Source organism: Cariama cristata, unplaced genomic scaffold (genome assembly GCF_000690535.1).
Source record: "Cariama cristata isolate BGI_N322 unplaced genomic scaffold, ASM69053v1 scaffold24365, whole genome shotgun sequence".
Classification (NCBI taxonomy): domain Eukaryota; kingdom Metazoa; phylum Chordata; class Aves; order Cariamiformes; family Cariamidae; genus Cariama; species Cariama cristata.
The window spans coordinates 8,630-33,838 of record NW_009616192.1 but is presented as its reverse complement, the minus strand read 5'-3'; the positions used below and the strand labels follow the sequence as shown (position 1 = coordinate 33,838).

Genomic DNA, 25,209 nt, shown 5'->3' with positions numbered 1-25,209 from the left:
CCTTTCTTGCACTGACTTGTTACTCAGCATTCAATAACATGCTACCAAATGAAAAAGACAATTACTGAGATCCCATTGAAGAAGAAAAGTGTAGTTCAACTTTCTGGCAAAGCTCAAAGTTCAATTACCCTGTAGCAAATCAATCAAATGTGTGTGCAGCAAGCAATGAAATAGTACAGATGTCATCGCACTGCTTTCAGCTGAACATGGTTTTTCTTATTTTTAAAAATCAGCAAGTAGCACTAGGAAATATTTACAAAGATCACATTATGCAGAAGATAAAAAGGACTCCATCAGTGTGATTTAGAGCGTCAGAGAACAGTGCTCAAGGCATACAAACCAATAAATAATGAACATTCATCACTAGTAACGTGGCGCAATGAGTTGATATTTCTAGACACTGGGATTCACGATAGCAGTCTAACATCATATCCACCACGTTTCAATAGCTAGAAGCCAGGCATGGAGAGGCAATCATGCCTTGACCCATGTGTGAACACAGCAGGCAATGCTGATGGATGCACGGTCAGGACACCGAACATGTCCGTGCACCGTGAATGCCACTTGACCCCACGCAGAGCCTTCTGTGTGGGACGGCGTTGGTCTGAGCTACGCAAATAAAAGCCGACCCAGGGGAGCAAGGTGGTACACTACACTCGTGATGGCTCGGAAAGTCACACACACTTCGTTGCTTCAAGTGACTCCATTTGCGCTTGTGTTATGGCCGGTACAAAACTGTACTCGTGTCCGTGAAACTCCAAGACATGTTCCTCCTCCTCAACGGCTTTGCTAACATCTCCCACAGACCCCAGCCATGCAGTACGCTAGTGACAAATACCAGGGATGTATTACCCTACTTACCAGCAGCTGGGCGAGAAAGGATGACACAAAGTTTGTCTTGACTGGAATGGAGATCTTTTGTTTCCAGCAGGGATCATTACGCAAGGCTGGTTTGTGTGGTGGTGGTTTGGGTTTTTTTTGTTTGCTATTAATACATCATTCCCAGAGCTGATGCAAAATTCTGCAATCACTTTCTTTCAAATGGCTGAAGCCAACTTTGAAATTAAGTCCTCTGACTTAGACCTTTTTTGCTACAGTGTACTGTTTCAATTTGGTGTAATAGAGAATAATAATCTCCTTTCCCTCTGCCTGTGACTGTTACTTAGCTATGGCTACAACAAATGCTTTTTTTTTTAAAAAGGAAAATAAACAGATTCACCAATCTGATTAAAACTGAGCCTGAATTTTGAAAGAATGTCAAGTCTACCTGCAAACAAAATTAAAGTTATCAAAACAATTGATTCAGTGCAACTGATTAAGTACATATAACAATGGAAATTAAAAGAACGCCACTTAAATACACAAAGTTAATTCTCACTGTACTTGTGCAGAATTGATATTTTGAAACATTAGAGGCATCTTAAAAAATTTTATTTAGCATATCGAAAAACAAATGTTACAAAAAATTTTCTATAAACACAGGCAAAAATGTTTAAATAGGATAATTTAATGTAAACTAAACCCCTTTAAAATATGCAATACTGTAATCAGAAGTTATTTACATCCAGTGAAGACAGAACAACCTTCACTAATGCTAAATATCATCTAAGCAAATAATTTCCATCATTTTTTAAAACAGCGACACTTACATTTGAGTTAGTTTTAGTAGATAAATCATCTCAGTCCTAACACAAGATGAAATCCAATGTTACATTCAGAAGTGGGAAAGGCAGTATCCTGACGATTCACGTCATCAGTCAAGACAGTACTGCGTTCAGACTTGCAAAACCTTGAGAGAGGTACAACTGTAATTATTGCATGATAATGCAATTACAGGATAGGTAAAACAACTAAGTGACCTCGACAAAAAAGCTGTATAAAAACCCACTACAAATGAAACTTTATTTTTCAATCAGATAAAAAAACCCAGCCACAAGACTAAGCTGTTTTCCCACATTTCACAAAACAGAACAAAATAATTTGTAATTTGACATTATTCCAACACGGAGAAAGCTATTCATGTCTTAGAGGAAACACATTTGGATAACCGTCCCACGCAAGTTTTGTTTAATTACAGAATTTATTCACTGAGACATAAGTTTATAGCCCACAATGGCTTTCATGCTCATGTACATGGAAAAGGCATAGCCCAATAAATTCAACTCATAGATCATTTTAGATATTTGGTTGTGGCTTTTTTGGAAAGACAAGGATCATTTTTGCATTGCACACAGAAGAATTTACAGGATATAGCAACATATTCAACTTAGGAGCCAGAAACATAAAGCCATTAAAAGTGGTAATGAAATATATAGTAATTAAAAAAAAAAAAAAAAAAAAAAAAAAAAGGAGAAAAGCCACCTCATCTCTAAACGAGACTGCCCATGTTCAGGGGATGATTACAGCTGCTGAATGACCTGATGTGAAATGGGTGATCTCCATGCATCTCCTACAGGAAAATCTTATATCCAAACAAAAAAAAAGTTCCTGCTAAAACTACTAGCTGTGCTGGCAGGCACAGGAGATGCCAATATGGCACGGACACTGAAATACCAGCTCTTTTTGAGGTGGTTCCTGCATGTTGAGATGAGGCACTTGGTTTTGGTAACGTCTGCCTAAAGCAGTATATTAACTGTTGCTCTGTATAAAAGGAGCTTTAACTTCTACAAGTGGCAATTCGGGACACACAAGAGCTAAAACCACTTCAAAAGAAAAGGTCAGCCAGTCCAAAAACAAGACCCAGGCAATTCTTACTACTGATGTCCAAAAGATATTGTATTTATCTGCCCAAATTCTATTATATATAATAAATAAGAGTTATCTTTTTGACAACAGTGTGGCCTGGAGTTCACCTGTTAACTCTAATACAACTTGCCTTAGCAACTGAAGATCCCCAGTAGACAACTTAGGCAACCTACTCTTTGTCAAAAATGAGAACAGAGAATTAATCGTAAAATCCTTACTTCGTTTGTCAATACGTTATATGACATTCTTACAGAAGGGTGCATATACACACCCATCTATGACCATACATTTCTTTTCAGCAGCTTTCTGTAAAATTCCTTAGGGAAAAGACAGGCCAAGCCCCCATGAGATGGTAGACACCACACACATCCCAGACATTAACAGCAATTTCAAATGGATGGCACTGGCATTTCATTTGGGGTCTTTGGAACAAGATGCAGTTTGGGTTTCTGTTGTAAGAAAGCCAACATAACACAGTAGTCCTTCAGCGCTAAATACATTTCAATTGGTGCTAATTAATCAGTAGAACACCAAACAATACTAAAGCTAATGGCAGGCTACCTTGGTGTGGGAAGAAAGAAAACTGAAATGAATATTCAGAAGCTAAACCAAGCAATGAACTTTTAAATAAAGCTGGGAAAAAAGAATCGTCACACCACAGCTTGCACCACCTTAACTATCATCAGTGTCTAAACCAGGTCGTTGAAATTCTGTACAAGCCTCTGTTCTAACTTGCATCAAGTATAATAAATCCACGTTTCTTCAGCCTCAAAAAGTCACTCCAGACCAATGCGTGGGGCTATGCCTGCGCTCTTGGCGTGGTTTAACCCCAGCTGACAGCTCAGCCCCACCCAGCCGCTCGCTCACTCCCCCCCCCCGCAGGCAGGGGGGAGGGTTGAGATAAAGACAGTTTAACAGGGAAAGCAAAAGCCGCGCACGCGAGCAAAGCACACCAAGGCATTCATTCCCCACTGCCCATGGGCAGGCAGGAGTTCAGCCATCCCCAGGAAAGCAGGGCTCCATCACCCGTAACGGTGACTTGGGAAGACAAACCCCATCACTCCCAACGTCCCCCCCTTCCTCCTTCTTCCCCCAGCTCTATATGCTGAGCATGACGCCATACGGTATGGGATATCCCTGGGGTCATTGGGGTCAGCTGTCCCGGCCGTGTCCCCTCCCAACTCCTGGTGCCCCCCCGGCCTCCTCGCTGGTGGGGTGGGGTGAGAGGCAGAAAAGGCTCTCATGGATAAAAGCACTACACTGTTCTTAGAAACAATGAAAAACGTAAGTAGGTTTATTTAATCGTAACATATTGTTAACTTTTGCAACAGAGGCACCTTTTTGGAACAGATAAGCAATAAATATATTTGTTGTTGAAAAAAAGGTATCTATATTCTCTGCAAAGGATTTCCATAGCCACCAATACAAGGTGCACACATGGTACATGAAGTATGCGAGAGGCAAAAGAATACCAGGATTTGAGGAAGGGGTTTTTATTTCATAGTTGGGAAAAAAAAGTCACACACACTGAATGCTTCCCCCTTTTTTTCCCCTTTTTAAAAAGGAAAGCGATACTTTTGGGTTTATATGTTTATGGATCATATCCTGGTCCCAGTGAAGACTATGGTAGGAAGACTATAATCAGGATCTTATCCACTCTTGAGTATTTCAGTATTTCATTATTTACTGTTGCATGAACTTTCAAGTTCTAAAGTTAACATATGCACACTTCTCGCCTCTAGAATACGCAAGTAAAAACAAATAGGAAAACAAGAGAGTAAAGGCAGAACACAGACAAGAAAGTACACTATTAAATTCCCTAATTAGTATCTTAAATTGTTAGCTTCTAAACATTTACAGAGTTTTGAGCTGCAATAGCAAAAGTTTTAGAATACACCTCTTCTGCGAGGACTCTGAAATTATTGCTATTATGCCAGCATACTCTTAACAAGATACTGGTTTGAACACAAAGGCATACTGCTCTCAGCCTTCCCAGGGCCCAGGACAGGGCGCAGCATGTAACAAAAATCCAAGTGAGAAAAAGGAACCAACCAGACAAGAGGCAATACTGCAAAATCAGTCCACTTTAGTGTAAATAACGATCTAAAGTGTTAGTGAAGGATTCCCTATTTCAGACAGACAATTCTGACAGTCTGCCGTAAGAAAGGGGAGGGGGGTTCCACAAATCTTCTGGGGAATGTGGACAACATTCGGAGTAAAACAAGTGACATCCCTCGAAGCAGAGGTACTTTTGAGAAGTATGACACAGCACCACATTTGTATCTGCACTACACTCTCAATACAGATTCCTTATCTTTTAAGACCTGCTGTAGGGGAAAAAAATCCCAAACCCAGAGAACAAGTGAATCTAAAATCAAAGTGAAGTTCATTGTACAAGTCCATTAAATTACAGAAATGCATAATAAGCCAAGATAAAGTGCTACAAAATGATTAGTAATTTTTAAAAAGTCCATAGCATTCTTCTTGCTTTACTTAGCACTGGTGACAACAGGAGACAGCGCAATTGCACTGGCTGAACTGGAATTCACAATGTCTTCGTATTGCGGGGGTGGATCTAAATGTTGTTCAGTTTCACTGCTTCTCACACTGATTTCACCAGTGGCTTCCTCATACGAAGGAGGAGGATCACAGTTTGAGAGCCTTGTGGATATTGAGTCTGACCGTCCATCCGTATAGCTCAGACCTCCTGGAGAGAGCCCACTGACTTCATACATTTCCTCCTGTGGGGAATGAACAATGCTGAGAGGCGGCGGAAGAGGACCTCTGCCGTCAGCCACAGCACCATCACCCATCGCTTCGTGGGCTCCCCTATGCACGTACACCGACTGTCTACGCATTTTCTTTTTAAACAGGCATCTCCATATGACAAAAATGACAATGAGGATAACAAAAAGGCCAATGATTAATGGAAATGCAAGGTAAAATGAATACCAGGTATGTCCTGTGTTACTTTCTCCCTGAAGTCCATTTTTGTAGACTTTCCAGAACTCCTTCTAGAAGAGCAAGACAGGATAAGTCAGAAACTATAAGACAGTTAAAAAAAATTAAAAAAAAAAAAAATCACTGTAATAAAGTTGTTTTAAATGAATGAGGAAAAAAAAAAGGCATTTCAAATACTGATGATTAAAATAAGAACTGGTATGGATAAGCACACACAATAAACTTTCAAATTTTCTTCCAATGTGATCAGTGATACAAAAGGGGTTTTGTTTTTAAAAACTAACTCCTCACTGCTTTTAAGATTTCTGTGCCTGCACTTAACATTCATAAACATGCAGCACAGACAGGAATAGGTAAAAAATAATAGTAATAATAATTAAAAAAAAATCTAATCAGCATGCACATCAGCCATCTGGTGGTTCAAAATTTTTCAGCACCGCTCAAGGTAAAAGTTAGGGTTTTGTTTGTTTTAAAATTCTAATAATATACTAACACAATTTGACAGGCAAATACTGTTTGGCAATGACAGACCATTTTGGCAATGCACAACTATGTTGTACTGTCATCTCATAATTTAGACTTCCCCCACACTCTCGCTCATAAAGCAATTGTCAGCTTATTTTGAGTTGATTCAGATCCTCTGTTTATAGTTAAAAAATAGCTCTAACACTATGAGAATATTACACAGCTTATTATATTCCAGAAATTTTGACAACACAGCTACAAATCAACGGAAAAGCAAGTGAGAAGTGAAAATATGAACAAGAGAAAACAAAGATAAAGGGGGGCACCAATACATGAAAGTACTCTTTGCTACATTAATATGCACAAGCAGGAGCACAAAGAGCATGTTGCCATCCAATTTTCTCTACAGCGAATGCTATGAAAAAACAGTACAAAGAAAAGCATACCCTGCCTCCAAAAAGTAGTCATCCTCACCCTTAGTATAAGATCTCTCCTACTAAGAAACACTTCCACTGTGTTTTATAGTCATGTACAATTTAAGAAAAAAATTTCAAAAAACCAGAAACAAATCCATGCCAGAAACTCTCAACTCCTTAGTTTTCTTTAAAAATGCAGAGATCTGACCCATTCATACTCCGGCCAGCATCTATTTTAAATGATAGCACACATCTCACATCCAAGTATTAATAAAACAGTCACCAGGTAAAATTTAGGGTGTGTGGCTCTGAAGGATGTTCAAGTTGATGGTGTGACCGGACAGGTGTGTGAAGAGCTTAAGGTAAGAGTTTAAACTCCCTTAAGGATGAAAGTAGTTCAGTGTACACTTTCATTTACGCGCAAGGCAAAGGAAACTCCAAGACGGTTTAGACACACACACCCCGTCAAAAATTACAGTGCTTCACGTCTAAGGCTATCTTACAGAGACAGAAGAATAAGGTTCTGCACACAGATGAAAAATATGAAGAAACACACACTTGTTTAGTCATTTAAAAAAATAATCTTTCTTTCAATTTTCCTCTTCGGGGAAAAAAACCAAAACCACCCAACCCCACAAAACCCCACCAACCAAAAATTTACTAGCGTATTAGATGCCAGGTTTCCAGTTTGCATTCTTGCAAGCCAAATCTCCAAGAGAAGCACAAGGACTCTTAGCTCCAGCCTGACGGAACTGATAGGAGCTGCAGGAAACTTACTCCTCCAGGTTCGAGCTGCGGAGCCGCCAAGCAGCTCCCGCCCTGTGCCGTCAGCCCACAGCTATGCTGCACTGAACTGATGGCACAGGAGGAAGAGAAGCCACCTGGTCAAAGTCAAATCATGCCCAACAAAGCCAGGGAGAACTGGGATGAATTTGCACAGAGTGAGGATTTGTAAAACCGCTATTAAAAAAAAAAAAACAAGAGGGGAAAATACTGAAAACTAGGAAGTTGCAGCTGTAGAACTCATACAGAAAGTTAAAGAGTAATTTAAAAGTTGGAAAACTCACAGCACAAACATCCCTTCCACAAGGGATGTTGTTGCTGGGCTCATAAACCAACAACAAAAAGGACTTTCTTTCTACTTGACAAAATTATTAACTCAGGATTTATGAAAAGGACACTCCAGTAATCATTTATCCTCAAATGCTGTACAGCTGGGAATACCAGGCATATATGCCTTAAAAGGCTGAAAAACTAAGTTAAGCAGGCTGCAGAATCAGATAACCACAATGGAAAATACTTAGAAAACATCTAACATATATTCCCACCAAGAACTACTTTTCTGAATGTCCCTTACTGCTTTGGCAAATCAAGTTTGAAATAATCAAAAGGAATTCTCAAGGGCATCCCACACAAAGACAGTTACAGTCAATTTGCCAGAATTTTGTTTCCCTTTTATTTCTAATACTTCTCAGAACAGAGTTAGCATCAGTCAACTGGATCTGAACGCTGAATCAAATAAGGAATGCACATGAAAGTTAAGAGACTTGCACCCTGCTGAGAATTTCAGCCGAGGCCTTTACTACGTTTGGCAGCATCGTCAGCCTCAAGTGAATCTTGGTCAATTATTTGACTTGTTTTAAAGGTGGACTAATAATATGCCAGTCAGGAGACTGCTTGGTATTCAGTAGGCAGAGGGTGCGAACAAAGCAATAACGGGAAGTGAGCGTACCTGCTACACTGTTTTCTTCTGCTCTGCCCTCAATTTCAGGTGGCAGGAAAAGATTCACCTCTTCTCTTCTGGGTATTTATCCAGCATCCATAATTACACACAGACTGATGCTAGACGTCTTACTTGATCACATCATTTTAGATCTGGTGCTGACAAGTTTTAAGTTGCTTGCTAAGCTTTTTAGTGTTTTGTTTGGTTTGCTAGAATAGAGCTATACAGAGAACTTTGCAATTTCTGTAATGCTTAAAAATTTGTGGGAAATTTGAAACACAAGTGAAGACCTGTGACTTCTGTCTTTTAAAATCTTTCATGCAGTACGATTTAAAAAAATGAGTTAATGGAAATAAAATTATTATCAGTGCTTCAATTACACCCAGATGCTTTGCACAGTAACCTTTGAGCAAATCTCAGAGTCTCCCAACAGCCTTTGACAACTGACCAGTGACCACATACAGTGCTGCCTGCAGGCTACAGGTACTACAAATAAACAGCTTTACTAGATCAGACCTAGGGTTCACCTAATCCGTTACCTTCTCTCTGACAGCAATCATTAGAGGCTGCTGAAAGAAGAGTTCACACATAAGCAGGCAGCAATACTCTCCCAGCTTCCACATATTTGTACTTCAAGAACTTCCATTAGCCAAAGCTGACCCCTTTCATTAAATGGTTCCAGATTGATTTACCTTCCCTTCATTTATATCGTTGTTCTCTGAACCTATACAAGCTTTTAGGATCCAAGACATCCTGTGGCAAGGCAGTCCACAGCTCTATTATCTGTGGTGAGAAGAGATACTTCTATTGGCTTTGAACCTGCACCTTCTAGTTTCCTCTGAGGCCCTCTTAGCTCTCCTGTCAGAAGGATGGCAAGGGACTGACCTCAGTTCAATCTCCATGCTCCTCACAGACAGCATGACATATTTCCTGATTTAACTCTTTTCTGATCTATTGTTGTTACTGAAGTCTTTTCATATCTTTGGTCAACTGTCACACTTCTCTGGTCCCCTGGTCCTTCCTCAGCTAGTAATTTGCTTTTTAGGAGATAGGGAGATCAGAGCTGTACAGGGCACGTTCAAGATGCAGGTGTGCAATGAGATAATTATGTTCTCCATTGTGATCCCTATTGCTTGCTTCAGATTTTTAGCACTCAGGTTTTTATTTTGTTTTGGTTTTGTTTGACTACTGAGCATTAAATTCAAGTCTTCATAGATTCAAATTCAGATCTTGTTCCTGAGTTCAGTTCAGAGTCAATAATATATATAATGAATGTTCCCTTTTCCCCCGCATGCGTTACATTTGTCAACAGTGAATTTCATATTCTGTTTTATCTACAAAGTCCTGTAAAATCTTCCCTGTTGGCTCTAGCCTTACTAACATAATACTATTATCTTTATAATTAACTTTATCATTTTAAATAATAATTCTGAACCCAAAGTCCCCAAACCCACACAGTATTAACATCTACACTTAACATACACAATCCTAACTTCCAAGAAAAACTCATGTATTAAAAATTACTTGAGGGAACTGCTTGATATTATTTTAATATTGTAAGTCCATATGTTGCACACCTCCCCAGAAGACTACAGAAAAACAAAGAACCAAGTGGGCAAGATAAAACATACAAAGAGAGAGATTATACAAAACAGTTACCAGGAGTTAAGCAAGCTACAGATGCTATTTGAATTCCAGTCTATCTACACTATGAAATCATCGCATCTTTGTTACTCTGAACACCCTCTATCACGATCCTAGTCTACTGCATCCACTCCCTTCCCCGGGGACACAGAGCTTAAGTCTCACTCGGTGGTTGTAAGGATGGATGCCACTGGGGGACAATGGACTAAGAAAGTCTAAGGAAATGAGGCTGGTCAGGCACGACTGCACGTAAGCAGAGCCCGGTCCATTAGCAAGCTACCAACAACAGAATACAGCAGCGAGGCAAAAAGGATCAAGTACTAGAGATGGATAAAAGAAGATAAGTTTTCCGAGTCACATTTTCTAGCACCTGTTTTTCACTTTAGATTTATCCTGAAATTCAGCCCTAATTTCAACGATATCTGTCTTGAATTTAAAAAAAAAAAAAAATTTCTTGACTGTATTGCATTAAATAGGTCAGATGCCACCATCAAAAACCTGGCCTGTGTGCTATTTGTATTTGTTGGGAAGCAATATAAGATATGTTGGGTATGATGTGCAGCTATGGCTTGCAGAGCCACTAGCCCACAAGCTTCTTTTAATTAAAGAAGCCAACAGACTTAGGTAACAATTGTGCGTGGGCAGTATCTGCTTCGTTCCTGTCAAGTTAATGTATCACTGCCCTTGCATAACACACAGTGCCACCGAAATTGTTGTCCTTTCCATGTTCTAGATCACTGCTGCTTAATGATATTCTCTGGGGGCTTGCAGATTTTAGCTTGAAGAAGGCCACTAGTCTTTCCTTATTTTTAGGCCATTAATAGTCCGGGCACTGAACACTTTGACCAGCACCTGGAATTCCAAGGTGTGTTTTAAATGGAAAGCCTTTGAGTTGCTCACTCATTTCATGTGAACATATTCAATAAACAAGTTATTCCAGAAGGAGTGAGATAAGTGAAGACTTCTGCCCTCTGCTCCCGTATATTCCTCATAACAGCCCCAATCCTACCATTTCTGCCAAGCAGGACAACTGCATTTATGATATCTAGGTCAGAATTAAGTGTGTGATGACAGGTGAATCAGTACATAGGCTATGTGGGTAAACAGTGCTGCCAAACAGATGACAGTTTTGTCCACCTTTTCCCAAGTGGGGGTATTAATTCATGTTCCTTTTCTTCCAGTTGCCAATTTTCACAACACTCGTGAGTGTAATTATCTTTGTGACTTCTACCCCCTTCAAACTCAGTTTACTTTGGACGAAGGATTCAAAAGTTATTGCTGTGCAGCCTATCCACCTCCACTGTACACCTTATTTGCTTAAAGAAAAAGGCCAAATAAACCCCTCAAATCTAATGTAATGTTGGAAAACACACAAGCATTCAGCACACTCAAAAATTTATTATCAATATGCCCCACCCATCTTTAAATACACACCAAAACATACCGTTTTTTCCTCATTTTCAAATGCTTCTCTTGCTTCTTCATAGCTACAGATTTCTTCTCTGCATTCATGTTCTATGTCACCTTGCTTTAATTCTTCCAGAAATGCGTTGGCTCTCGGATATCTTTTTAACACAGAATTGGCTTTGTCCTCTGTTAAGAACACTGAGTAAGAGGAGAGACAACAAAGGTCACTTCTAAAATAGATATCCAAAACCTCATGCTAAATTGCTCAAACAAAATGTGCTTTTGAGAAATAAAGAGCTTTTTCAAAGTCTTCCCCTTTATCTAGTATGATAAAAGGCCCTTCCTAGTTTTGTTCAGTATCCTAAGTAGTTGGGCCTACAATTTCAGTAGTTATTGCTTTAACGTGATAAATGCGATGGACCTCAATTCAGCATCACAGTCATGTACGCTCAAACAAGATTGAAGGCAGTGCCTAAGAAGAGCACTCAGAAGAGACAGGCATGTGTTCAGCTCAAGCGACTTCTTAGACTAAGATGACACAGAACAAACAAATCCTGCTTGTGAACATCCAAAAAGACATTTGCAACTGCCTGAGGGCATCACAGCCAGAATGCTCTGAAGTTTTTGATATAAATATTTATGAATATTACCCAGAGTCATACACACCAGAGGAGCTGCATTTATCAAAGTTTAAGTTTTCTGAAGCAACTTTGAAGCAGACTTGCTCCCTTCAGTCCAGAAACCTCAACCGTGAAATAGTGATCCTTTTGGGCGTGTGTGTGGGGAAGTAGCCTCTTTCTATTTTCTTGAATCATACACAAAACCTCATCTTATTTGATGAATCAAATAAAACCACCCCAAAAGGCAACCAACGTTCTGACACAGGTATTCTTTATTTTCTTCCCTTCATTTTCTGTTCAATTAAGAGAGCTGGAAGCAACTTTTTTTCTTCTCATGTTCCAGCTTTCCCTCCAACTCCCTGACCTAATGATTTTTACAGTAATATGCAGCAACTGGAGCGCTCCAAAATCCAGCAGACTGAATTACCTGGGAGGTACATCTGCAGTGAATGATGCAGAAATTCTCCAGGTATTTCAGGTCACGAAGCAAGAACGTCATGTCAGTGTGACACTGCTCTTGGGCTCTCACTGCTAGCAAGAGGGGATAATTACTCAGTGCCCTGCCGTACTAACACACTCCTACCACTTTCCTGACCTACACAATCATTTCTGTGTTGGTTCATTTAGAGCTAGTCTGGGACCGCTGGATACGCTATGAAGACAAACTCTCACTGTTTGCCAAAGGACAGAGGCTGACTGGTTTAAGCAATGATTTATCTATAATTTGATACGAATCACTTTGCTGTGTTTTTAATTAATCATCTGATTTTGAATTTGAAAAAAGGATGGTAGCAAGTCTACAAAGAAGATCGCTATGCTCTTGCTTTAGATAGATATGGTGGCATTTTTCAGCAGTGAGGCTACTACCATAATTAGGCTGATCTACTTTAACTTCATTTTGTTTAGTCTCTGTGGTATACTTTGTTATAAATTGTTAGACAGTCATCTTCCTTTTGCAAATGATTAAATGAAGATTTAAAGACTAAACTGTAAAACATCACTCACTCCTATACTTTCAGTTGAATACATGTGGTATGTATAAGCACTACACAAATTACACTATTCATGATATTGCCAGAGGTTCAGCGCATACAACTCTACAACTGCACCTATCGCAATCTGGGGTTTTCTACAGCACTACTGGTGAGCACACGGGCATCTCTGATTGTGTAAGTTCACTGACTAAATAACATAGAAATTAATACTCAAAAATCTCTTCAAAAGGAAAGAAAAAAAAAAGGATGGCTTCTTTCCATTTCCCCCACAATTTGCCTGACTCCTCTCTAAGCATGAAGAACTTGGTTTCTTTCAACACGCCCCAATGATCACCTAGACGTGATGCGCTGAAGGACTTGGCCACATCAGGAAGCCAGCATGCAGCCATGCATGGGGATGGACTGCCAGTGCTCTACCTGCTTCTCACCAACTCCTCCTCTGGGCATCCCCGAAGCAGAACAAGCTACAGCCCACACTCTCTTAAGAGTGCCCATATGTGGAGTTACCGAAGAGTAGATAATGCACTATAAATCAAGTTTCCCTTCCTTCAGCAGATAAAACCTAGGGAATTTCATTTCACAGCTGGAATCTGTCCCTGAAAGGAGCAATGAGAGAAACTATGACAGCTTTGTACTGGATGCAGAAGGAAAAGAAGTAAAGAGGAAAAAGCAGGTAGCTGAAAATACCCTGATTTAAAGAGTCTGTCTCTCAGAAACAATATACAAATCTTTGTTTCTGCATGCACCTTCCAATTTACCAAAGAAGCAAACTGAGAATAAAGGTTTAAAAACTGGTATGTCACGGAATATTGCATTTGATACACATTGGGATGAGTTTCTAGGTAACAGTTTCATTTTCCAAAAAGAGCTAAGAGTACATTTCTGCTTCAAAATGTATTGATGAGGAACAGTAAAACATTAAAATAATTCAATAGTCATATATCGGCCATTCTTGGGTATCTAAAAAACCCAACTTTTTTATTTAGCAATTCATATTCAGAAAGCCTCTTCTCTTCTCTCACAATACAGTATAGAAAATGCATACATCACAGAGACAACAAAGCCTGCTGAGGAAAATAAACCACATCCCATATTAATCCTGACTGTATCTGATAAACAATGATCTATGATTAGTTGAGGCCAGGAATGGCTTTTGACCCTGCAAGGCTGGAAAAAATGAAGTATATTAATTTGTTTGTTTTGATTTGACATTTTTAAAGCTCTGCACACTCCGAGTGACTTTAAATCCTATCAAGAAGTCAATACCATTGTAGCAAGGAAAGATAAAAGCATACGCTGATCAAAGCAATCTTGATGGATATAGAGATTGAAATACAGTGATTTCATGACAGTCAGTCATTGCTTGATGAACCCTATAAAAAGAGATAATGGAACAATATTGCAGAAACCACTTTTGACTTCTTAGTATTCCAGGACCATCATCATGTAGACATTCAGTTATAGTTGCATAGGACTGTGCAAAAAAAATGGCTTTGGGTTGGATGCCCACCTAGCCACAGTATGGCTGAATTCACTACAGCTATTACAATGAGGCTGAAGATAATCAGGGAAGAATTGCATGTGGCAAGAATAAAGTAATGAAGCAAGATAAAACTTACTTTTTTTCCACTTTGTTAAGGAGATTAACTAGCAAATACAAGATAAAGCAAAAATCAAAATTTTGATTTTGGCATTATGTAAGATAGACACAGAAACAAATAATCTAAAGTCTCTTCCTCTCCCCCAAATTTTGTAGAATGTAGATGAAGATACACAACTACCAATTCAATGCATTTGAATACATTGAATTATTTCTTCAGACATGCTTGTGCTCTGTGTGTAACTAATACTTGGCTTTTAGCAAGTTTTTATGCATCAGAGAGCTACAAAGAAAATAATTCCGAAGTCTTAGTTTCACTTACTATTATTGAAGAGAGTAATGCAGTCAGATCAATCTATTACACATTCTCCAGAAAACCTACGTGCTATCAAAATAGTGAATAGATACTGTTGCAAGGTGAAATTCAATCAGAATCAGAGAGAGACAGGCAAGGACAGGAGAGGACAAATACGTATCAGCCTGCTAGCTGAAGCTGTCACAGGCAAAGAAAATAGGCTTCAGGTCTTTAGTGACAGGAGGAACAGGGAGCAGCAGTGTGGGCAAAGTATTCTGAGACACGTAAGTGTTGCTGAAACAAAGCCCAGGGTATCCTGGACGCCAAAACCAGCTCTACTGAGACCACTGTTGAGGCTTCCTTTTTCTGACTCCTTACCGACACCCAAGCAGATTAAAACCACCACTAAATACCAGAAATAAACATTTAATTTTAAATTCGAAGCTGCAGCTACTGATAATTTGAATTTTTCTGTAGGTGATCTTGATAAAACTACTTGGTTTGCACAGGGCAGAAGGGAGAAAAATTATTTGAGGATTTACTTATAAAGCTTAAAAAGTGACTTCTGCTCTGAGAATCTACAGTTACCGAGACAAGCTCCAGAACAGTTAAAACTAAAGTATTCAAAGCTGGAAATTCAGCTCTGTGGTCTTCATTCTACAGTCAGCTCTCAAAGGTCCACAAATGACTCTGTGATGATTATTACAGTCTGCATACAATACCTCTGTCAGAACAGCAGCATGATTCCAGTTCAGTTTAGTGTGGGCAAAGATCTACATCATATGTAACACCAAAACCAGTTCAATAGCAGAGGACATTTTTTGTGCAAACTGACTGGGATTTTGATCAGAGGACAGTTTTGGGGTGTGTTAATGCCCACTTCACAGGGAATAATAAAGAATGCACACTCATCACTAAGTTAACAAACTTACCACTATCCATGATGATTGCTGTCAAGGCAGGGAACTTGCAAATATCAAGTCTGTAAACAAAAGAGCAAACATCATGTTGAGTTTGTGAATTATGATGAACTTGGAAAAGCTTCTCTTGATTCCCACATATTGCTACAAATATATCAGTGTTGGAAACCCCATGGTCAAGATTAATCCGTCTCTTGAGTTGTACCACTACTGTATGCAGACTAATTTCAGTAGTATAGGAATACTATCAAAAAAAAAAAAAAAAAAAAGATAACTCGTGAAATTGTGAATGCTTTAACTTTTTCAAAGCTTTCTATATTTAGAATGTGCAAAGATGCTAATATGAAATAGAAGGTGTGTATCATTTTAAACAAATCTGCAACCTCTGTTTTACATAATTGAACGTGAAAGGTATTACATTCTCCACTGTAATTACTTGTACCTTACCTAAGACTTAAATTCACTCTGCAGAGATCATCAAGTCAACTCATTATCTTTGGTCTATGGATCAGATTTTTTGAAATCAGAATGAACACATGCAAATTCATTCAGTCTGCTACTGATTAAAACAAGATGCCTGCATGAAGTTCAAGGGCAGAACAAGACCTGCGACTTGGCAAAGGAACTTGCAATACATGAGTGGATCCCAACCGGCCCTACAAGAACTTACATGCACTTTATATCTCATCTTGGAAAGAGAACAAACAAGAGATGCTCTCAGTCAAGAAAGTGCCTGAAGCTCACTGCACGCACCAGGCAGACAGCCAACAAGAACTGCATCTGAAGGCAGCAAGCGTAGTTTGAGAGACCGTTTTCAGGTTCTTGGAGTCTTAGTACAGGAAAAGTTAAGAAAAGAACAGCTTTCAGCGAAGTATGAGAAAGGTGCAGCTGTCCAAGTTGATAAAACACCATGAGGTTAAAGGTTTTCTTACTGATAAATTACCTACTCCTAAAGGTTAGCATTAGTTCTACTTCAGAGGCGAAGTTACACATCAACATATCATACCATACTAATGTCCTCACTCTCCATAAAACCAAAACCTCATGAGCAACCCTTTCCGTAAAAAAGTGGTAACTATGCACAACAGTTGGCCATAGCTGCTGTAATAAACAAAGAGGGAAAGTTAACACTTCCAGCATGGCTCGTCCAGCACTGCAATTCATCACACAAGAGCAGACTGCAGTACTTGTAAGGACTGCTGCCAAAGCGAATGGGGCTCTACACAGACACCCCAGTCTGCCAACAAAACTCTAGCATTGGGACTACAAGACATGTGGGATGGAGGAGTAAACTGATTTTAAAGCAAGATCATCAAATCTATGTAAAGGCAAATAAATGTGAATAAACAGCAGACATTAAAACACTCTTAAATCTCACCATCATAGTGTTTAGCTTTAAGTATTGTATGGTAATAGATGCAGAGGGCTTAAAAAAATTCTTCAGAAATACATATAATTTCTTTTAATAGCCTGAATTTTTCTTAGCAGACTACTCTATGCGAAGACAAAACCACCTTTGCCGCTTGCTTCTTATTCATTAAGATTAGTGTCATTTTCTGGGTAGCCACACTGTTACAACCCAAATATCTGTGCTGAAGAAATTGCCAAGCTTTTAGTTACAAACAGGTCACACAAAAATTTGGCGACTGGTGTAACTATTCTCTTCATCAGCTGTATCATGAGTTTCTTTCGCCATTTATTAGCTGCCAGTTTCAGGTGGCTACTTTTGCATCCGCCCCTCAAATAAGATTCACAGCAACAGAAGAGCGAGACCCACGAGTGCTCACTTGCTCTGTTGAGCGGCAGTAATATGGCGCATGAAGTGCACCTTGCCAGGCTTCTCCTGTCTAATGGGGACATTTTTCTGCATTAAATTTCTGTAAATTTCAGTTAGTCTTTAGTATTTCACCCTTTTAACAAATAACTTGGGTGTGAATATCAAGAACATTAAAAAAAAAACACCAAAAAACCCCACATGCATCCACATCCACATTCATCGAGTCACAACCAGATGGCTCTGACTACAGGGAACTGTGGTGGAAACACGGAGACTAACGTGTAACGTGCCTCTCCCCTGCTACGGGATGTTTTTCCACCAGGAGCAGAGTGCGGCACTGCCTCGGCACCTGGCACTGGTGATCTTTGGTACATCACTATCTTTGGGAATGAACATCAGAATACTGACATACACAGATTAGGAAATTGGGGAAAACATGCGGAGGAGGAGAAAAAAAAACAAACAGAAAAGGAAAAACACCTTTTATTTTCTTCAGTGGAAACTGAGGCAAGTATATTATGAGCTAGTGACAAAATAAAGATTTGCTCAATTGGCAGCAAAACACAAATGATGTTTCTCTTCACCCTTCCTTCGTTACCAAAGGAACCGGCGTGCCCTTCTGCAGGAAATACCAAATACAGCTTTCCAGCGGCTGTGGCGCAGAAACTTCCCTTCAACAATCTACGTTAGATTCTTACAGCAATTACAAGTATTTAGTGCTCCCTGGAACTAATTACGTCCATTTTCCTACAAAAGTGTCTTTTTTATGCTCCCCTGCCTTCCCTCTCTCTATCTCCCCAAACTTCTTTATTCCCAAGCTCCCACAAAACATAGCTAGCTTCTTGCTATGACACCCAAGTACCCATCGGGCACGAGGCTGACCGAGGACACAGGCAATGGTTGCCCTGACCCCACAGGGACATTGTACTCACAGAACAGACTCTCCCCCGGCAGAGGAACTGCCTGGGTCTTCGCCTTTACTTAACTTGATTATATTTTGGTCCTCTACTCTCTGACAGTCTTGGTTCAAATTGACTAAATAGTTCGAAGGTTGTTTGGAAGAAGGGATCAAACACAGACAAGTACATAGAGCTTTTTTACCTTCATACACCAGCTAATAAAACTGAAGAGGGCTGGCAACACTACAGGAACATCTTGACTTGCTGCTGACTCATTTATTCCTCTACTCAACTCTTTATTTAGTTTCCCGCTTTTAAGGCTTCATTAACCTTACTGAAGGCCGAGATGGTCCTGTGGTGTCAGAGCAATGTTTTTCATATATATACACAAATGTAAGAACAAAAAAACCCCCACAGACAGTATCTTACTAGTAACATCAAAGTTTATGGTTTCAGGAATCCCCTCTTCCAACTACCTTTTAGATATTATCCCCTCCACACCCTCCAAGAGGTTATACATCACCTTAGATTTGCTTGTGGAAAAAGTGACAACACAGTGGATAGCATGGATAACACTACTGCCAAGCTGAGTGTCAAATCCTGAGTGCGATGGCAAGCTGATGTACCTGACCAACAAATAATCTTTTCTGCCTGCCCGCCTGGCTGTCAGTATAACGGTAAAAAAACCAAAACAACACAATCAACCATCTACTTCTAGTAGAAAATATAACGACTCAATGGGAAATACAATGAGTTCTGAAGCATATGAGACAGCAAAGGGGACATACCAACAAGGTCCATGCTATTTACCACCAGTACTGTGCCCACCACCAAAGGGCTGTAGCGTCTTACTGGGGAGAAACATTTTGCATGGAAGTTTAAGTAACTAATACTGAAGTAACAAACCAAGCTGTACATTTCTTTCCACAGCTAACCTAAATATTTTTTCCTCAATCCTGAAAGTGCCCAAACCTTGTATACACTATGTGTAAGCACAAAGCATAGAGTACTTTTATACACATTTCCAAAGCTGGTAATCATATTCTAGTAGTCCAGTGTATCCCTTAAATTGGGAAGCTAACTAATTTCAGTATTAAAAGCTGTTGGCTCAAGACAGTATTTCTGCAAGATTTTGTTGCATTTGTTAAGATACCTATATTGGGTTGGCAGGTACACCTCTTCTGGGTACATTTCCTGACTACAAGTTTAACGGCCATTTGTGTGCAGCACGTACCATTAAAGGACAGAGGATCTGATGGAGGGGACACAAGTCCAAACTGCCTTCTCTCTTCTCACTCACTGACTCTCATGTGTTCTAGGGAGACAGAACATCAAGAACAAAGCAAGTCCTTAAGGGAAAGGATTACAAAGAGAATGGAAAAATAAGGATAACATAAAGCAGCAGCAGTATTTTCCCTCACTGAGTTTCTCACTTGCTGCGTGAACAGGGACTTAGAACACTGCAAGGCCATCACGTTCCTCTGGCAAGTGAGGAGGGATGCACGTTACAGCACCCAGGTAGGGAAGAGGGAAGCGGCTTTTTTCGTTCCGCGATACAACTCTAACAAGGGATAGAGCTGATAATTTTAGTTTTGTAATCTGTACAATTAATGAGACCACTGGGATGCAATTTACAACCAGATGCCACACAGAGCTATACAATTTTTTTAAGTTATAAATATTTACGTTCCTCTAGAGGTTTTTATGAAAGCACGTACATTCAAGGGACACCACTAACTAAAACATCAGTAGATGTTCAGTCTGAAAATAAACACCTCTTTTCTAGTTCCCGGCCCCAAACCAGGTGCAATGCAACAACTGAAACACTCCTGTGGGAGGTTCATTTAGAAGAAAAATGAAAACATTAAATAATTACACAGGAAGACAGATGATAATTATCTGACTGCCATTTATTCAAAATGTGTTATGTGCCTACCTAAAAATCCCAGTCCCATCACGTCTTTTACATCCTTGGAAAAAATGCTACAGAAGACTACAATTTTACTTACTATACTCTGTTTCAAAAGAACTTTCTCCCCAGCAAAAGTATACAAAAGAATATACATGGATTCAAATGACGGAGAAATATATTGATTTTTCTCTGAACAAGAAGTCCATAGTTTAAGGATATGGGAGAAGCCTGTATTTATGAAGTTTGGTTTGCTTGCAACAGCAAGGCTTTTGAGGGAATTTGGGTGGGAATGAAGAGGGTGGAACACTTTCAAAACGACTCTATCAGACAAGGATACAAACGATTTGTCCTACCTGAGACTACACGGGACAATGATAACAGTGAAATAAAGAACTGAAAAAACCCCTCTGCTGTCCGATCACAGCGTTATAAAACATTGATTTTGATTACACACGGACATGAAACCACAGACCAGATGACTCAGAGAAACCTGTACTTAGTGGACTACAATTACGTCTTAAAACCAATAAAAGACATCGTTACTCACAGAACTAGGATGCCGAGTACAGCTCTCGAACACCGCCCTGTGAGCGGAGAGAAGGTGGTGCCTCATGACTGCAGCTGGCTGAGACTGAAGGCTAAGCTTCTGCCTCAACTTCATTGCCCCTTCTTTACTTGGTGGGTTTTGTTGTTTTAAAGCTGCAACAATATTCTGGCTGGTTACTTCCAGGTTCCTCCAGTCCTAAGGAGGAGTTGCTATAACCTAAGATATCTCTTCCTTTCCCTCCCCTTGAAAACCAGACAAGAACAACCTCCCGATATAAACATTCTGGTGAGCAGAACATCTGGGAGAAGTAAAAACACTCTCCCTTTGAGAATTTTGGTGGGTGTCATTGTTTTAAAGCATATGGGGACCATCTGGGGCAGTTTCTGGGAGGCATAACTGAACACTTCTGTAATTATCTGTATTGAAACCAGAATTGCACAAATCCTCAAGAGGCCATGCCTTTCTGGGCAGCCTACATAGTGGCATTTCAGACACCTCAGTCTTCTGTACGCTACTGCTTTAGGTTAGACAATATCACTATGGTTCGGCAATTCCAATAGGGAGTATTTAACCTGGTAATTCATTTAAGTGTTGACATAACAATAACCAATTCCTCTCCTTTTTCAAGTGGGAATGGTGAACAATTAAACAAAACTTTCACAGTAGGATGTGTTTTTATCCTGATTTTGTTTGGACACAAAACTAAAGATACTGTTACTGATAGATCCTACTTTCTGTTCCTGCCACCCCAGCCCTGAATACCTTTTAACTAAATCCGACACTGAGATTTCTTCTCCTGTGCCAGCATTAATTTTTCCAAGAAAATCAAAGGCCAAGAAGAACAGAGAAACCCATTAACATTTTCACTGAAGTAAGGATGGGGTTTACCCATTGCGGCAGTATCTCAGGAAGCATGGTGCCTTTGGCAGCTGTAAATCATTATCCATTTTCGCTGGCGGAAAGCAGGTAGTCAGAAAGCATACACCGTGCTCAGGACCAGCCACAGCCTGTACAGACCTTTGCAAGCTGGTAAGTCAAAAAAGTTGAAAAGACGAGAACAGAGAAAGAGTGCAGACAGCATATAAGAGGTGTCAGAATATTCTGGCGATTTGGGTTAGTGACTGGGTCACAAGAATAAGCATGTCAGAGAATGGAGGAGAACGCATATTAATGAAGTAGGAAAGGGCAAAAGGTAATAGAGACTGGAAAACAGCTTCATTATAGCTCTGGTGCTTACTGACCTAATTACTGTTTAAATGTCAGCTTCCAAATCAAACTCAATTTGTCAGCTACTTTGATATTATCTATTCTAACTTGGGCTTGAATAGCTGGGCTCTTTATCTGAAGTAAGTACAGAGGTCATCAATAATAACCTCTAAGTGCATTATGTCTATCTCTATTCATGACTATACTCACATTAGCCAGGAATGCAGAGCAATAGGAGTGAATCTGAAGAACAAAACAGTTGGTGCCGAGGACTCAACATTAACTCAAAACACACGTTGAGAATTTTACTTTGGGGTAGCTCTAATTTGATTCCATGAGCTGAACACCCTGCAGTAGTGGGACTGTAACAGGTATGCTCTTGGAGCGTATCTTCTGGTTTACTTTTATCCAAAAGTAATTCAGTCTGAGTGCTTTGAAATGATTCTGCAACGCAAACCAAAGCACAATAAGTGGTGACAATTGGGAGTTTTGCTTCCAAAGCATACTCCTAATCTGAACCAAAATGCTTCTGCAGATACGCCACACTGTGCACACTGTGTGATGACACTCAAAGTAGTGAGAAGCTGTGAGGGAGGAAGCTCTAGATAAACGATTCCTCAGTAAAGAACCAAAGGTTGTTATGGGGTGACAGTGAATGTCTGGCGAAACTTTCAGCAGAGCTACAAAATTACTTTGACAAATAAATTGACAAAACCAGAGGTAATGTGAGGCTCTCCCTCAAGCAAAAAACCCAACCAATCAGACATAAAAAAAACAACCCAGAAACAAAATCCTCATGACAGTGAAAGAGATTTCTGAAGCAGTCTATATGCTTGTCTCTTGTCTTCAAATGTTGTGTTCTTACTGTGGAAATCAAAGACTGCTAACACACAGGATACCACAGGGCCCAATCTGAGAGCTAAAAACCTGAAATACCAGAGTGTTTGCTCAGAAACGCTAGGGAAAAAAAAAAAAGAGACACATATAGCTGATCTGGGAACCGGGATACTACCTAGCCACCCTCATCTCCCCCAAAATGCTCCACAAACAAAAAAGCACATTCTCCGCCCCACACCTGAAGAGTAGAAGCTTGCAATTACAGACTACAGAATTAACATCCAGTTTATGACCACCATTATCAATATTTTCAATAACTTCCTCTCCAAAATGTTACCAGCTTCTAAAATACTAAAGTAACACACAAAGTCAATACACAATAAGCCAGGGAAACTACATTACAATCCTTCTACCTTGCATTTACAGGTGGCTGAAGTTTTAAATAACGTATTGATAACTTCTTATGTTATACTACTAAAGCGACAGCTGCTTATCGAATAGCTATCTTTTTTTTTTTTTTCTTAATTTATAGTAATATGAAACAACCAATGGACCTGCTAGATCTTTTCGAGGAAAAAAACCAACATATGAACTGTATCAGAATTGCTGCAGACTGTTTTCTTTATAGCATGTTTTCACTCACAGCCTCCCTAAATTAGAAGCTTTGAATGTGCACTTATTTTTCTCCCCCATTTTGTCCCCCTGTTTTCATACAAATGAAATGTTTGCATGTGTTTTGTAAATTACTAACAAGCCAACTTTCATTTTGCAGTTCAGATCATCTACTGAGCTTTACAGACAACAAATTGAGGAACATTACTCAGAAGATCTCAACTCCAGTTGAGGAGTGTACGGATATCGTGTATGGATTAAAAATTACATGCCGCTTTTATTTAAACAAAAAAAAAAAAGAAAAAAATTCTTTGTGTTTAAATAATCACTGTATAATAAACCACTCAGTTCAGAGAAGGCAGACATTCAGCTGATCTAATCATAACACGTAAGAGTCTGTCCGGATAAGCTGGTCTCTTGGCTATACACCTGTGACCAGAGAAGAGAATTTAAACACATTACAGCTAACCATTATTTCTCACAACATGAGAAACAGGAAGGTACCCACTGCCCTAAGCTGACATAGATGTAAATAAGTCAAAAGACCTGAATTCACATAGTGCCTAAGTTATGGAACTTGCTGCTGTGAGATGCTGTTCAAGACAAAAGTAGAAATAGCTTTAAAAAACAGAAAGGAAATCAATAAATGAGGGAGAGATTTGGTGATTACAATAACACAATTCTCGAGATGTACCCTCTATGCCATGAAGTTTCCGATCTACTGATAACCAGGACTTTAATGGGAAAGGCTCGGTCTGTCCATGCCCTGCTCCAAGACTCTTCCCATAGCATCCCCTGCCAGCTGTGGGCACACCACACAATGTCATGCTGATCCGGTAGAGCAGTTCTTATGTTCTCCAGTACGCTAAAACGGCTAACCACTTACCTTCCAACAATGCTAAAATGGCTAACCGTTTAGCTTCCAACAACCTTCACGTTATTAATACCTAGTTTAGCTTCTTCTACAGTTTGTGGCCACACAATTTCTCAAACGTTTCAACTATCTGCTTCACTTTTTAGTATTACACAGTTTTTCAAAGAAAGCATGTATTATTACATACACACAAGAGACACCACATATACCTTTTATTGTTAACTACCTGGCTGTGAAAGGAGGGAAGCAGTCCGGTGCCCAGTATGGAATGAGTAACTATATCCAGTTGCTCTCCAAAGTGGTTTAAAACTGGATTAGGACCAGGGGAGTAAATACCAGCACCAGAAATCGAGTTGATTGATGGCAAGTGGTCTCTTTAATGGATCCTACTCCCTATCTACAATCTGCCTCTTTCATCAGGCTCTGGGTCTCCCATCTGCCCCCAAAACAACACATCAAAACATTCAGGATAAGCAGAAAGTATATTATAACAGTGCTCCTTGCCTTTTAAAAGCATTTAGGGGTCAGGCAGGGGAGGGTTAAAAAAAAAAAAAAAAAGGAGGAAAAAAAAGAGTACTACCTTTATTTCAGATTATACCTCTCCAGGCATGAGAGAAGGGCCAAGCAACAGTACTTGGGCACAGTCCAGTCACAAGAATATAACTTCCTTGCAGGTACAGTGTTTGTTCACTGGGAAAAGGTCACAAGATCAAAACTAAAAATGTACCATTTTTCCTCCTTTGAAACTCTTACA

General features: G+C 39.6%; 1 protein-coding gene across 1 annotated transcript; it reads right to left on the bottom strand.

Annotated features, from left to right (window-relative positions):
• Positions 1 to 5,211: 5,211 nt before the first annotated feature.
• PRRG1 (proline rich Gla (G-carboxyglutamic acid) 1) lies at positions 5,212 to 15,848 on the bottom strand. Its single transcript, XM_009700102.1, has 3 exons — positions 15,804 to 15,848; positions 11,399 to 11,559; positions 5,212 to 5,759 (listed from the first exon to the last, which is right to left on the bottom strand). The coding sequence occupies exons 1-3, from the start codon at positions 15,811 to 15,813 to the stop codon at positions 5,235 to 5,237; spliced, it is 696 nt and encodes a 231-aa protein (XP_009698404.1). The 5' UTR covers positions 15,814 to 15,848; the 3' UTR covers positions 5,212 to 5,234.
• Positions 15,849 to 25,209: the final 9,361 nt, after the last annotated feature.

What these genes read in the sequence shown, in the direction of transcription:
- PRRG1 (XM_009700102.1), bottom strand. An exon ending in TTGAAAATGAGGAAAAAACG is followed by an intron (nt 5,760 to 11,398) that starts GTATGTTTTGGT and finishes TTGCTCTTCTAG; the next exon opens with AAGGAGTTCTGGAAAGTCTA.